General features: G+C 39.2%; 1 protein-coding gene across 2 annotated transcripts in view; it reads right to left on the reverse strand.

Moving 5' to 3' along the window:
- The window catches only part of ehmt1a (euchromatic histone-lysine N-methyltransferase 1a), a 29576-nt gene that overhangs the window by 10549 nt on the left and 2812 nt on the right, over positions 1-16215 (reverse strand). The window contains exons 3-16 of one of the 2 annotated variants that reach the window (XM_034871807.1): positions 15873-15972; positions 15460-15542; positions 14434-14656; positions 14092-14237; positions 13039-13182; positions 10605-10901; positions 10009-10094; positions 9810-9898; positions 8948-9054; positions 5496-5618; positions 4684-4785; positions 4467-4571; positions 3298-3452; positions 797-964 (exon numbers count right to left, since the gene is read on the reverse strand). In XM_034871807.1, coding sequence (XP_034727698.1) covers positions 797-964; positions 3298-3452; positions 4467-4571; positions 4684-4785; positions 5496-5618; positions 8948-9054; positions 9810-9898; positions 10009-10094; positions 10605-10901; positions 13039-13182; positions 14092-14237; positions 14434-14656; positions 15460-15542; positions 15873-15972 — 1928 coding nt within the window. Of the gene's footprint in view, positions 1-796; positions 965-3297; positions 3453-4466; positions 4572-4683; positions 4786-5495; positions 5619-8947; positions 9055-9809; positions 9899-10008; positions 10095-10593; positions 10902-13038; positions 13183-14091; positions 14238-14433; positions 14657-15459; positions 15543-15872; positions 15973-16215 lie in introns of both variants that reach the window. The other variant, XM_034871806.1, reaches the window with a different exon arrangement.

Genomic DNA, 16215 nt, shown 5'->3' on the forward strand with positions numbered 1-16215 from the left:
TGATGTGTAGCTTTTAAGGATCTTCTGGTGGACCTTACTGTGTCAAGCAGCTCCTATTTAAGTGATGCCTTGATTGTGTACAGGTGTGGCAATAATCAGGCCTGGGTGTGGCTAGAGAAATTGAACTCAGGTGTGGACAACCACACTTATAGTATGTTTTAACAAGGGGGGCAATCACCTTTTCACACAGGGCCATGATGGTTTGGATATTTTTTCACCTTTAATAATAAACACCTTCATTTACAAATTGCATTTTGTGTTTACTTGTGTTGTCCTTGACTATTGTTTAAATTGGTTTGATGTTCCGAGACACTTAAGTGTGAAAAACATGCAAAGAAACAGGAAATGAGGAAGGGGGCAAACACTTTTCAAACCACTGTATATACACAATACCGTATGTACTGCATGTATTTCTTTGTGTCTTGTTTTCCTGTTTTTTTTATTATAGTGATGTTATCTTTCTACCATCTGTGGATTTACTCATCTGTGTTTTACATGTTTATATATCTTTTTATCTACAGTAACCTTAAAAAAGCCTTTTTTAAATTATTTTTTAGCTTGATCACATTCCAGTTTTGTTTCACCAATGTGTCCAATGTGTTTCAAGATGGTTATAAATGTGTGAACTCACAGAGGAACAACGCAAATAACAATCACCCACACAAAGATCAGAGCAGACAGCAGCAATATGTGTTACAAATACAGTTATTTACCTATTATACTGAAAAAGACGTATTTGTATTATTATAGAACCCAACCAAAACATACACCACACACTCACAGCATTGTCGTCTACCTGCTGAGCACTCTTTCTCCATGACAGTCCCTGCCTCTCCTGGCGTCTGTCAGCTTCTTGTTGGTGTTGAGGGCCGTCCACACCTTGGAGCCGTAGACGCAGCAGTCCAGAGCCGTCTCTCCCTCCTTGTTCTTCTGGTTGACGTCAGCTCCACGAGACAGAAACAACCTGCATACGGAGGATGCTTTTGTTAGAAGTGACTAGGTTAGAACCGGTTGTTGTGCAATGTGTTAAATAACACAGAGAACACATGTAATCTTAAATCACAGTAAACTGGTGCGTCAAGGGATCGGCGAATATGGGAACTTTGAAGATAAAAACAGTATCTCTCAGATATTTCTGGACTCTATTTGGTGGGAGCTAATATACTTTATAGCTGAGTGAACGTTATGTATGTAAGTTTATGTTTGTTGTACCCTTGAGGATGATGTTTTTATGTTTTTGCTGTTCCTTTAATATTTTTATTATCAATTTATTGTTAGGGACAATGCAGCACACATTACTACATACATAATTATTACAGTCAAGGCCAAAACAATATGTGTAGATTAGAGCCCGACCGATAAAGGATTTTTAAGGGGGATACCAATACAAATATTTATTTTAATTAATACATTGGCCAACATATACATATTTCCCTAACATTAGGTATTTGTGAGTTCTCACTGAAATAATATGATAAGTTTTTTTATTGTCACAACAGAACAGAGGACCATCAAAATATATTACAGTTCTGATAAATAAAATGTATAAAAATATAAACTTAAGATATGAAATTTAAAGTCCTTTGAACAGAATAGAAAATCTGTTGCCAACAGGGACATGGTGGAGCGTCCTCTGGTGGACAAACTATACAAAGCCAACGCTCATAACATGGTTGACAGTCCGTATTTACTTTTTAAGTTTTCATTTATCATAATCATTTATTTGTCATATATGTATATATTTTTAAATCCATTATAAATGCTGATACCGATAGATCGGGAAATGCCTAATACTGGCCAGCCGGTATATTGGTCTGGCTCTAGTGCAGATAGTATAGTGTTGCATAAAACGTTTCTAGCCAATAGGCTAATTTGAAAACCCAGTCCCTGGTCAGGACTTTCTAAAAAAAAAATCTACATAGTGAACTATAGAAAAACTACATAGTGTGAGTTACAGTCATGCAGTAAATACATTGTTTACTAATATATTACATTAACATTTTACAAACCAACACATCACGTAACAGCACAAACCCCAAACACCCAGCCGCTCACATCTGCTCACCTATACCCTCGCCAACATTGAGGGGCCTGGGCCCCAAAGCACCTAGCCACTCACATCTACTCACCTATACCCTCCCTAATAGTGAGGGACATGGGCCCCAAAGCACCCAGCCGCTCACATCTACTCACCTATACCCTCCCTAATAGTGAGGGGCATGGGCCCCAAAGCACCCAGCCGCTCACAGCTACTCACCTATACCCTCCCCAGCAGTGAGGGGCCTGGGCCCCAAAGCCCCCAGCCAGTCATATCTGCTCACCTTTACCCACCACAATAGTGGGGGGCATGGGCTGCCAAAGGTTCATCTCCCATTTCGAGACCCTGGGAGGAACCCCGGCAGCCATGCGCAAACAGCCAGACATCTAGCACAGACAATACATTAAAATAACACAACTGAGGGCACCCAGATAGCTCAATGGGTAGAGCGGGTGCCCATCTATAGAGGTTTATTCCTCGACGCAGCCGGCCCGGGTTCGAATCCAGCCCGTGGCCCTTTTCTGCATGTCACTCCCCCTCTCTCTCCCCTTTCACATCTTCAGCTGTCCTGTCCATTAAAGGCCTAAAAAATAATCTTAAAAAAAATAAATAACACAACTGAGTCAGTGGTTACATGTTTGGTTTTCTTTCAGCCAGTATTTCACTTATAGTCTTATTTCTATTAAATGTTTTCAGTTTGGTTTGTGTTTTTATTTTAAATCATTCCAAAAATGTTTCCCTATTACTGAAAAACATAGCCGAAAGGGGTTTTGCGCCCCTCTGATATGCAGTTGCCACCCATTGCTCCCCTACTGGCCACTCTGCTTCTATTTTTTTTTTTCACAAAAGGAAAGAGTACGGCTGGAGCTAGGTTATTTACGCATTTAAAAATAAGTTTAAGAATACAAAACTTAATAAAGCTATCAAAATTGAGAAGCTTATATTTCTGTACAATCAAACAGTGGTGCCACATTGTTGGTTTCTGATCCATTATTTTTAGTGCTAGTATAAGGATACAGGATTCCACCAGATGTGACCTGAACCTTCTTCAGGATCCAAAAATAAACTGGACAAACATTTTGTCATCCTATTTTGAAAATGTAAGGTCTTACGTTTTTTGAAATGGCGAGCGGACCAGAATTTTTGCACATCTCATTCAGTGAATTAAAGATTTATTTTCCAAAAAAAACTTCCTATTGTTGGACCAGAATTTCGTAAATGTTAGCCAGATGAACTCTGTTCCCAGACTACATACTCACATCACACACTCCAGGTGGTTTTCTCTGGCAGCAACATGAAGCGCTGAATCACTGTGAACGTTGACAGCGTTGAGGTCACATCGGGCCTCCAGTAGAGCCTGGGCGATGTCTTCACAGCCTGAAAGTGCCGCCCAGTGCAGGCAGACATTCTCTTCCTGAACAAGGAGCAGACCCAGAATTGTTCTGTGTAAATAACATTCTTTGGACCTGTTGGGTATCGTGCAATAACATTTTCATATTCTTAATAATTCATTTTTCTATACTTTTCTAAAACTTTTCAATTTGTAACAAAAGTGTGTGAATGAAACATTAAGTGGTTACATTTTACAAATTTAGTGCCCGGGCAGCCGGCGGCCTATTTAGCTAGCTTGCCTGTTACGGAGCTGGGCTCTTAGTCTAGCCCCAACCACGGTGCAGAGGTAGACGTCAACAATCTTCAGCATGTTTCCCATACAGGGCAACAATACCATATGTTGACTGTATCCAATGTTGTGTCGGTCATACTACGTTATAGGTCATACTTGGATGTTGCTTGTGTATAATGAATAATACAGACTTCTTTTTAAATTGCATACTGAATGGCAATTGCAATATTGGTCTAAAAACACATTCACAATTAGACTGTCCCTTATCGCTAAGCCCTGCTTGTAAATGTTGCTCATACAGGTCCAAGAAATTCGGTCAATGTCATGAATTCTGTTTTGCTCTATACTGTAGGAGGCCAAATGTTTTATTTGATCACTTCAAGCTGCATATTTTGCTTTTGCATTGTTATATTTCAGATAATACCCTAACAAATGTTTTACTTATAATAAAACAGTATTGTACCATAGTAATGATTGGCCAACTATATATACAGCACAATCATACGGTTATGAAATTCTGTGCTATCCATCCTGTCTCAACTAGAGATACATGTTATCTTAATTATGACATAAATAAGTGAAGTCTACTTCTTTCCTTCCTCAGGGTGACACAGAATCCAATTCCCCTCTGGTTCCCCAGTCTACTGTACTTACATTTTTCTAGGTTTAGAGGTAAAAACTATAATGCATCCCACAAGATCACACTCAATGAGCTGCAATGCTGTAGGAAGTGTGAAAACGGAGTGTCATGGCTTGCATGTGTGGTGCAGTTGTAAAAGTGAACAGTGTACGGTGTGCATTGACCTTGTCTCTGATGTTAACATCGGCCCCTCTAGCCAACAGCAGGTGGACCAGCTCCTTGTGCTTGTACTCAATGGCCCAGGTGATGGGCGTCCACCCCCCATTATCCTGCACAGACGCAGGCTTTAAGACTTGCGCAAAGATGTTTGCTATCTTATTACTTTTACAACATTAGCTGTCAGCAGCAGTTAGTAATTGAGGCAGTGTGTGTTTGTTTTACCTGACAGTTGATGTATTTGGATGCCTTGGAGAGCAGATGATGGACTATATCATAATGTCCCAGTTTAGCTGCCAGATGCAAACAGGTGAAACCCATGATATCCTGGGATGACAACATGATTCACATTGAACAACACTGAGCTACTGGCGCTGCTGTTTAGTCCAAAGAAAAAGGAATTTCATTGGCTTCTGGATCTATGACATTAATTCCAATTCAATTACTTGTTGGTGAAAACAGGACATTGGAGCAGAACTAATGAAGAGAAATGTGTCCAGCAGTTTAGATATGTTCATCTCCCAGCCTAGAGCCTAGCTTATCCTTAGAGATTTAGAGGTTAATGAAATGTTGTACTTTTAAAAAGACGGTCAGCTTATGTTAAAGAGTGAAGTGTGAATCAATTTTGTTATATTGACCGAGGTAAAAGTGTCCAGGAATGATCTAGAACTGTGTTTGTGCACCTTCAATTAATAAGCAAACTAATCTGGTTGGCAGGTCATATATGGGTGTTTCCCACCAGTCAAAACATTATCTTTTTGAAAGCCAATCATTCCAAACACAATTTGTCAACTTTCATCTAATGCCACTGTAAACCAGCTGTCTGACAGGGGTGGCATAAGAAAAACGGCATCTATAAAATGTGATTTAAAAATATTAGTACAAAGGGTCTGAGCAGTGGCAGCAGTTGGTAGCGTGAGTTTGGACTAAATGATGGATGTTGAAGCAGAATCTGACATGAGGACAGATAAGGCTGGTAGCACAAGTTGACCCTGACTGACATGATCGAAAAGACTGAGTGTGTGCTGCTGACCCACCTTGTGACTGACAGCTGCTCCAGCTCTCAGCATGTACTTCACTGTGTCCAGGTGGTTGTTTTCACAGGCTGCCATCAATGGTGTTCTCTGCTCCTCATCAAACATTTCCAGGTTGGCTCCAGCCTATGTGAGTGAGCGCACACAGCATCCCAAAGTTGCTTATTAAGACAGTTAAAGGGTAACTTTTTTTTTTTTTATGAAAGTGACTGATGGAAACAACAATCTTTGACATTTGTCCAGTATTGAACAAAAACGCTGTGATCAGCTGCCGCAATCCAGGCTGCAATGTAATCCTATATGACAAATGTGCATAGTCATTTTTTCCCCACTAACAGTGCTGTTTTTGCCACTGACAAACTCAGAATGTTATTCTAAGCGTCTGACAACCTTTTGGAAATTATCCTTACAGAGATAGACCTTTAAAAAAAGAAAATCCTTTGTTTAACCAGAAACAGCTATCTATCGCTAAACTACCAGACTCCATTTGAAAAAAACAATACTTTTAGCGTGTACAGAGCCAACCTATTTTCACATGTAAATCAGTAAACTATGGGTGTGTTCCAACCAAAAGTAGTTGTTTTTTTGTTTTGTAAAAGGATCTTACTCTTCAATGGAAAGGTCGACCTCCTTAGAAATCCTTTCCATAATGTTGCTAGACAACATAACAAAATGAATCTGAGCCTGTCAGTAGCAAAACAAGCATTTTTATGGACGTAAATTGAAGGTGAGCAAATTGCCCAAATAGTTTTTGTATGTTTTAGCTTGTTTAGCTGCCGCCAACTGCAGCGATCTTGCTTAATACTGGACCAATGTCAAAGATTGTTCTTATCAGTCAGACACAAAAACATAGGGGGAAAAAAAATCCTTAAATTACCCATAAACATGGTGCCTACTGCAGCTTTAAAACATGTGATCCATTTTGCTCGTCCAGACTAAAGAAAAGAAAGTATAGCTCAAGTAATAATAAATAAATTCAAGTGGAATTTCCACTCTCGGATTTAAAACAAACTAACATTTCACACCTAAAGAAGCACTTTGATGGAATTTGTTACCAAAATAAGATAGGGTAAAGTTTTTACTGTTACTTAAAGTCAAAATTTAGTTATTTACATATTCATTATTTTATCTTACTGTGGTATCTTTGAAAACAACTTTAATGTGGTCACCATTTCCAATGCATGGTAAATGCATTTAACAGACTCTGTATGCTTCTGTTGGATCTGCACCTGTATTTATCAGGCGTCTCAGAATCCCTCCTAGGAGTAATGCTGAAAGTTAAAGCCAAGTACTAAAAGTACAAACATCTTTGTAGGCACTTAATGACTAAACTATCTAGGTTAAGTATGCAAAGTACAATGTCCAAATAAAAAGGCCTAACCAAAAGCCATTTGTACAATGCCGTTAGTAAACACTGACAAGCCATTTGTGTGGCTTAAAATAGTAGATAATTTGACCCAGCTGTGTGCCTACAGTATGAAGTCCAGTAAGCCCAATCCAATGCATATAATAGCCACTTGCATATACAGTGAAGGACATAGGTATTCAACACGTCAACATTTCTTTCATTAAACATATTTCCTATCCAGCTATTCAAATGAAAACTACACCAGAAATTGGTATTAACTTAATAAAACTACACTGATAAAGAAATCACAACATTCCAACCCATAAAATAAGTTATTTACAATAAAGTTGAATAACAGGAAAAAATATCAAACACGCTACATAAGATGTATCACACATGGTGGAGAAGAGTTTGTTCCAATGCCAGCTTCAAGGCTTCCTGTACAAAGAAACTACCGTCTCACAGTTTGCAAGTGGGTTTTTGGCCCAATTCTTCCACAGTCTTTGAATTAATCTTCAGTTTATTCCACAAACGTCTGATCAGGTTTAGGTCTGTCGACTGACTGGGCCATTCCAACACCTTTAAAGTGAACCCTCGCTATATCGCGGTTTACCTTTTTTGGTCTTGCTGCTTCAATTGTGCATTGTGTTCTGCATTCTGATTGGCTAAACAGTCTCTCAGCTTCTTCTCTATTTGTGTGTCAATAACGTTGCGGTTATTAAAAGTACGTAAAACCGCTTGCCAAATGTAAGTTTGAAATTATCTTGCAATTTCTCAGTTTCTCTAAAACACATAATGTCGACAAAACTTTCTGCACCAACAAAGGCACTTGCGGTGCTGATCTCCGCAATTTGAAGCCTTCAGTTCGTATTGATGATTAAAATTCTTATTTTACAGTACAGTAGAGTTATTTGTAAAAAAAAAAACGTTTATACAATACTTTTATTTGTTAAACAATTGCTTGGGCCTGTAAAAAGGTTTTGTTCTTTAGTTTAAATGGATTATGGAGTATTTCATCATATAATTATTGTAAAAAAAAAAAAAAAAAGGTTACTACTTCACAGATTTTGCCTATCATGGGTTCTTTTTGGAACGTAACCCCCGTGAAAATCAAGGGTTCACTGTATTTCCTTCCTCTGGAAACAACTGGCAGGCTACTTTGCAGTATGTTTGTGATTGACATTTGTTGTTAAAAATGCTCTTTTAAAGTCTGCTAAACTACATTAGGAGAAGCCTGTAGATCCTTGGGGTCATAAGAGTAAAGAAAAAATAAGTACAACTTTTCAGCAACATAGCGACGCACCATGTTTGGAAGAGAAATGGCTCTGCATATGATATGATATGACTACAAATACCATAACTACAGTACAGTGAAGTTCAGCAGTGAAAGCATCATGGAACGGGGCTGTCTTTTTTCTCATGTTATCAGCAGATCCAAATTATCAAAGGGAAGATAAATGGAGCGATGGACCTGGAATTTTTTGAGGATAATCAGTTGCTATCCACCTGGTCGATGAGACGCAGGTGGATTTTTAGCAGTTTTTAACAATCCAAAAGATACTGCAAAGATGCCTGTCACGGTTCAAGAGGAAGGAAATAAAGGTGTTGGAGAATCCCACCTACACACTGTGAGACATTAGTGTCTTTGTACGGGAAGCGTCATTAGGGTGCCACTGTAAGAAAAAAAAAACGAAAGTATGAAATACTTTCAATTTAGTTGTGATCAATACTTTCTTCCCGTCATTCAACTTTTTTGCAAACAACTTCTTTTATAGATTGGAATGTTAGGATTTCTCAATCTGTGTAGTATTTTCAAGTTAATACCAATGTCTTGTCTAAATTACAGCTGGATTGGGTATTAAATGGATTACAATGTGTTTAATACTTATTAACCACACTGGATTGTACAATACTGCACTGGAGTTCCCCTACATATTGGCTGAGATAGTTAGGAGGAGTTAAAATGCTTTTAATCCAAGGCTAAAAAGGTAGAACCAAAAATATGTCACTCTAAGAATGTTTGGCCTTCGTTAGGACTTTTGTATTATGAGACACTCAATAAAGACAGGCCCTGAGGTTTAACCTGCAGTGAAGCCAGTCTCCTCACCTGGACTAGCATGTGGCAGATCTCCTGGTGACCCTCAGCCGCTGCTGCATGAAGAGGGGTGACTTTGTTGTGGCCCTCCATCAGAAAGTTGGGGTCCTTCCCATCAACTGCAATGTACAAAGTTTGGTCTATCAGTGTTATAATACAAATGCCAAAAAAAACATACATTTAGTTATTAGGACTCAAGCGCCAACAATAAAGGACCAATTGAAACTGAAGGAATTATTATTCCTTTGTTAAATCAAATGTAGCCCCTTCAGTAAATTTGACTTAAACTAACAAAACTTAGAACACAGAAGGCATGTCAAGACGTACATAAAACATCATGGGAGCCATAACTTAAATCCAACAGGAAGTCCACACTTTCAAATAGAAAGTTTGAAATTTGTGCAATTTTTGCCATTTCCACATGTCGTACTGTAACAAAATCCTCTTAGAGAATTTATCAGATCAACTTCAAGTTCGGTCTGTGCCATCTTAAGACCTTAGAAATAAAGTAATTAAAAGAAAATGTTTGGTCATGGGGGCTGCCCGGGGCAGGGCGGTATCGATACAGGAAGTGGGTGTAACTTGAATGTACATTATCTGATTGGCTCAAAACGTTTAACTGGTGACCCATTAAAGATAGAGTCTTGAGTCAAGTATTAGTGAACTCAGCCCTTTGTCATTGGTCATGGTTTGGCCCGCCACCTACACTTGGTACAGCATTTGCAATACACCATCTCAAACGGCGCACACTCCACCATGCGCACTGTGTCCGACGGTGGTACAAATGCACGGCTGCGTAGAGCGGCATCCGTCAGTAACCCCAAAGCGCTTTAATTGTAACTGAAGCTTATGTCAAGTAATATATTGGAGTTACCAAGGAGACGAATGACCTTCTGGAGCTCTCCTTGTTTTGCGGAGATGTACAGCTGTCTGGTGGGGTACTTCACTTTCTTTGGTCTCAGGCTGAATAAAATAAATTGTGTCAATCAATCATTCATATTGAAGTGCAAACTGTGGTCTCACTGTGTACTTTTTTTGCAAACTGATGCAAAATATTTCATGGTTAACCTCACTTCTCATCATCCAGTGCCATCAGGATGCTCTCCAGTGACTCTTTAGGTGGTCTATCTGCAGCGCACACAGCCTCGCTCTTTAACCTGGAAAGAGAAAGCAACAGGGCTGAACGATATGAGGAAAATATCAAATTGTGATTATTCTGACTGATATTGCAATTGCGATATGATTAACAATATTGGGGGGAATTATCATTTTTGTATCATATTGTAAAAGAAATCAAAACAAATTTTGCAAGGATCTGTACCAAAGATTATTTTTTTATCAGTATAAATGATTTGTAGGCTAGACATCTCTGCAGCTCCACAAAACTTAATTCAGAAAGGTTTGACACATATTTTGCCTTTATGAAATAGTGGGCTCCGCTTCGATTTGGAAGTCCACATTGCGATAACATTGTGATTAATTGCAAAGCCCTGGAAAGAAAGCAGTAAACATTTTATTTGACCAGAGTCAACTGGTCAAATAAAACTGAAGTTATCCTTTAATAGTTGTGAGTTTAGTGATTTCAAGATGGACGTGGTATCTCTTTGTTTTCTGTATAAGAAGATGAGATGATATAAGCCACATCAGTCCTGTGTTACCTGCTTGGGCTCTCGTCTCTGCCCCTCTGTGGCTGGCTGGTCTTCTTAGCTTTGAGTACCTGCGGAACAGCAGGCATGGTTGGTACTGATGGCAGGGTCGCCACTGTGGGTACCGCTGGCAGTGGTGGTCCAGGGTTTGATCTGGGGACAGAGGGAGACGGATCAGCCCTCGACACAGTGACCTCTTTCGCACCGCTGGCATCCTCTCCGCAGTGGGGGCAAAACCTGAGATCCTTCAAGATGGAAGCGCAGTCGCGGTGAAATCGGTGGGAGATGCTGCCGTACGGCCTGCACTCCATGAAGGTGCCCTGTGGGACGGAACAGGTAAACACTGCATTAAGGTTAAGAACTGCAGTAACTACATTTATTACAATATACTATATATATATATAGTAAGTGACATTCTTTTCTTGTCAGGGTAATAAAAAAATAAAAAAAAAGATTTAGAGCAGGGATTCCCTCTTTTTGGAGCCGCAACGCTGGAAACTAGGGCTGCACGATATTGGAAAAATCTTACATTGCGATTTTTTCCCCCCTGCAATATAAATTGCAATATGAAAAAAGAAAAAGTAATTTTTAAAAGATGACAAATAGCTCTATTTGGAAATAATGAATCATTCTTGACTACCGCGGGGATTTTGTAGGGAAGTGCATCTACATAGAACTACATAGAAGAACAAAATGAAAAAGGATCTTTTCTAATGTGAACCATTCTCTGTTGAACTTTAATACTTTACAAACACCAAAGCAAGTAAGCGCTGGGACTAACGTTACTCTTCTGAAGTGATTTTGGAGGGGAAATTTGGTAGAAATACGCTGGTTCACTAGCATGACACTATTGTATTCATATAATAATCAATCCAGGCTAACGTGAATCGCAGTGACTGCATGTTGCTTCGTCTAAATTTCAGGTTGTGGTTGACTAGCGGGCAAGCTCGTTAGTTTGATAAATTGATCAGACCTGCACTAGCAACAAACTGTGTATCCTAGAACAATTAAATCAGTCGAAATTAAGTTAGATCAGACACAGACTTCTGTAGTAGATTAGAGTTACGGTTCCAGCCTCGTGGCTCTGAACCGTAACGTTAGTTGGGACGGACAGACCCCTTGTTTCTTTAGGCTAACTATATTAGATTTAGCCTAGCTGGTAGCAGCTTTCTGCTTGTTTCTTTAAGCTAACTATATTAGTTTAGCCTGGCTGGTAGCAGCTTTCTACGGGGGGAAATGGCCGGGAGACATTGTGACTATGTTGCATTAATCAGGTGATTTAGTTCTTATTTGCATGAGCTTCACTGAATACCCATCAAAACTATGCGCATCACTGTGTCAGCGGCAGCTGCTGCCTACTGTACTCTTCTACACACTTCCCGTAACAAACCCTGTCGGGCTAACGTCACATACACACGTTGCCAACATGGCTACCTGTCTTAAAGGTAACACTAATCTACTACAGAAATCTGTCTGATCCAACGTCCTTTCCACAGATATAATTGTTCCTGGATACACAGAGTTTGTTGCTAGTGCGCGTGTGAAAGTATAATTAAAATTAGAAAAGATCCTTCTTCTATGTAAATGCACTCCCCTACAAGCAGTAGTCAAGAATGATTTATTATTTCCAAGTAGAGCTATTTATGTCATCTTTTAAAAATTACTTTTTCTTTTTTCATATTGCAATATGTATCTCTAGGGGGGAAAAATATCGCAATGTAAGATTTTTCCAATATCGTGCAGCGCTACTTCACACTACCTGTCAGGTTCCAAATGTGTTCAACTGAAGAGATGTTTAGCCTTAACTCAACTCAACTTTATTTATTTATTTAGCCTCACTATATTTGGCATTATTACTGCTGGGAGTGACAGAAGTTTAAACCCTTACTCCACTTCTTTTTTTAGCTTTCTATTTCAACAATTTATCCATAACTTTAAACTATGTTAACAATGTTCTACTACTTTTGTCTAGTAGAAACATGTTCCCTTTCCTGAGTTATTACTTTTAGCCAAATAGTTCAAACATTTATCTAAATCCAATTTGAGATTCTTAAAACCATGCATGACTCACAGAGAAGACAATAAAAAGAAGATGCAAGGGAGATGGACATGGAAAATAGGTTAAAAGAAAGAGAAATTGAAAGACTGAAAATTTGAAAGAACACAGAGTAGGCAAAGGAGAAGCAGGACAAGAGACCAATGAAGGGAAGAAAAGGCCACAAAAGGCAGAGGGGAAAAATGAGAATAAGGAATAGTGGATCATATTATAACAACAGTTATCCATGACTGTGTGCTGACCAAATTTGTTCTCAGTTTTGAGTTCTACTTGGAATCCACCTATTGATAACCACTGTAATACTGACAATTTCTACTGTAAGTATAGAACCAAAAGAATGTACAGTATAGTACAAATGTCAAGTATCAGATTTAGTGTCAGTGTTGTTTGTTTCCCCTCACCGCCCTGCAGAAGAGCCCACAGCCAGGGCAGCAGTGGTGCTTGACCATGCCGGCCCGGTGGTCCTCACAAAGAACCAGCAGATGGACCGTGTTGGAGGGTCGCATCATTTCATGCTTTACCACTTGCCTCTGGCAACGATTCAGCTGTGGAGACGATAAAAGAGTAGGCATATATTACTTACTATGATACTGTACTAGGGCTGCAAAATTATGGCCAAAATGATAGTTACGATTATTTTAATCAATATTGAGATAACGATTAATTATCACAATTATTTGGTGATTTTTAACCAACAAAACTTTTAATAGTCACATAGGCTATTAATAACTGCTTGCGGATGCAAGGACATTAGGCGCACCAGTGTGACCTAGAGGAAAATAGGTTAGTCGCACTCTAGAGCCCTGTGAGCTAACTGACACAAACTAGCACTGGTCCCTGCTGCTGTCTGAAAAACAACAGACGGGACTAAATGTTGCGTTTCCTGGTAAACCTTGTGACCGACGTCTAACTGCTATCTTGTTGGAATTTTCCTCACGTTACTTTGTCCTCTGTGACTGTCTACATCTAGAAACTAGGCTGCGCGGTGCCGGCAAATAACTCTGACTGGAACATGATCCGACATGATCATGGTTTATGGAGCGGTAGACAGGCTTTGCAAAAAAAAGCGCTCTATAACAGAATGACAAATACAAAAAAAAAAAAAATTAAAAGTCTGGCGAGGTCATTGACTTGAGTCTGTTCGGTGTGTTCCATGCCGTTGTTTGTCAGGAGTTATCGGCCTTCATTTGGCACGATTTGACTTGTTGAATCGGAAAGCGGGCAGTCAGACTCAATGACCAATCTGATTGGTGGAGTGCTAACTCAAAAAATCTCTTAAACTGACCCTTTTCAATCTGAAATGAAGACGGATTCAGCAACTGCATGGCCTATTTTTTGCTTTAAATGTTTTCAGAAAAACGTTTCAGTTAACTATGTTTGTAAAATATGAGATCGTATTCTGAAAAGACCATCAGGATATTCTTGCTTTGATAGTATTATTTCAGATTCTTTACCATTCCATCCATGCTCTCCATGGCCATGCAGGTCTGATCCAGTGTGGACAGACTGCCTACGCTGTGAGGAGTCTCCATACGACAGCAGCACAGTGGTAACTCCTCAGCCAGGTCTGTTTCAGTCAGCTCAGCATCCGCTGCTACACCTGCACACACACATTCCATCATTTCAACACGCATCACACACAGAAATTGACCTGTGGGACCTATAAAATGCAGTTTTTTTCCTGCATAGAGAACCCTGAAATGGATTCTGTAGAAGAAAAAAGGGGACATGATGAATTTAAGTGGAATTAGATCCATCTTATGAAGCCAAATGAGTTGGTGGGATGCTCTTGTCACCTGACAGGGGAGGTGGGAGCAGTTCTTCCTGAGCTTTCAGGTCCAGACAGTCCAATGCCAGCTCTGTGTACTCAACATGGCAGCCTTCTCCAGGTTGCACCTCCCTCAACGATTCATTCCTGGCAGTTGTCGGTTCTCTGACCTTCAAAGTCTCTGGTAGGATCGCTGGTTTTTCATCTGTTGCAGTTCTGTTCTTCTCCACACTGGGACCTGGCTCCCCTTTCTGATTAAAAAAGGAATGACATTAATGCATTAGGGCTGTCCTCGCCTAAAGAAATTCTTAGTCGATCACATGATTTTTCGACTAATCAATTAGTTGATTTAAAATGTAGATCTATGAAAAGAAGTTTCTCAACAATTAATCTGGCCAAACACAACTTTATACCTTGTGTTTACCAGAGATGCCCTCGTACGTTTCTTGGAAATAAATCATTCAGTGGTAAAAATCATTTTTTTAAAATGACTACCGGTAATCAACTAAAGAAATCTCAGTCAAGTAAGACCAATACAATAGATTGGTCGACTGATCGAGTGTCAGTTTTTTTTTTGTTTTTTTTTAAATAAATGATGCAAACAATAACTATGGCTAACAGGACGCAAAGGTTTTTGATTTCACAATATTTTGGATCAAATACCTTGATATCAATGCAATATTGTAGAGTTGACTGTTGGTGCTTTCACAAAATATTTCCACAAGGAGATTTTGATAAATAATCATCAGTAATGTGGACATAATGACTAAGTGGGTAAAGGCTAATAATACAACAGTCTGGTAAGTTCAGGACATGACATAACTTTACTATAATGCAGCCTTTAAAACCAGGAAAAGACACCACTTATGCCATATTACGATATCCAAAATCTAAGATAATATCTAGTCTTATATCACGATATTGACATAATATTGATACAGTATATTGCCCAGCTCAACTTCAACGCCAAGAATAACTGTATTTTCATTTGTTGCAATGAATGGTTAAATTTATGACGAGCATAATCCGGAGTGAAATTCATCAATGGACCTGCCTTCTCCTGCTGTTTAAGGGTCCTGGCCTTCTTCTTGGGGACCAGGTTGTACATTCCCATCTTCCTTTTCTTCCTCTTCACAGCTAGGACAAGCACACAGCGTGAGGTTAGGTCAAGGCCAAAAGTCATACCCAGGAAATAATGCATGGACACATTTCTACACATAGCTCTTTTGCTATGTAAACATAATACCTGTACATCCTTGCCAAACATTTTAAACAGTCCACTTTAATTGCACTTCAAAAAAGATGCACTATCCATATTTATGCAGCTGTTTTAGTCGTAAACTGCAGGAACGGCTTGTTACAGAAGTATACACACTTTTCTCTCTTCTTCTGCAAATGGTTTTCCTTCAGGTGTTCATAAGTTAGATTCCAAATTGATAAAGTTTGCATAAGAAAGGATTAACTAACCGGACTGAGGTTTAACGGAGGTGGAGCCGGCGCCCCTCTCTTTTCCTTTCTGGCTTTGATGAAGCTCTGTGCTTGTCATTGGTGCCTTCTTGGCAGCAGGCTTTGGAGGCAATAAAAGAACAAAATGTGTCATTATCTATTTAATGAAGGAGAAAGGACAATGCAACACCAAACCAGTTATTACATTTAAATGTATACGTGTAATATATGTATATCAATATAAAAAGTAAGATTATGTGGAGCCAACATTGATAATTTCAAAATTCACAAGAGTCCACAGTCTTTCACTTATTGTCCCGTGTATCATTGTAGAGTTTTAGATTCACAGTGTTTGCCATTTAAA

Source organism: Etheostoma cragini, chromosome 5 (genome assembly GCF_013103735.1).
Source record: "Etheostoma cragini isolate CJK2018 chromosome 5, CSU_Ecrag_1.0, whole genome shotgun sequence".
Lineage (NCBI taxonomy): Eukaryota > Metazoa > Chordata > Actinopteri > Perciformes > Percidae > Etheostoma > Etheostoma cragini.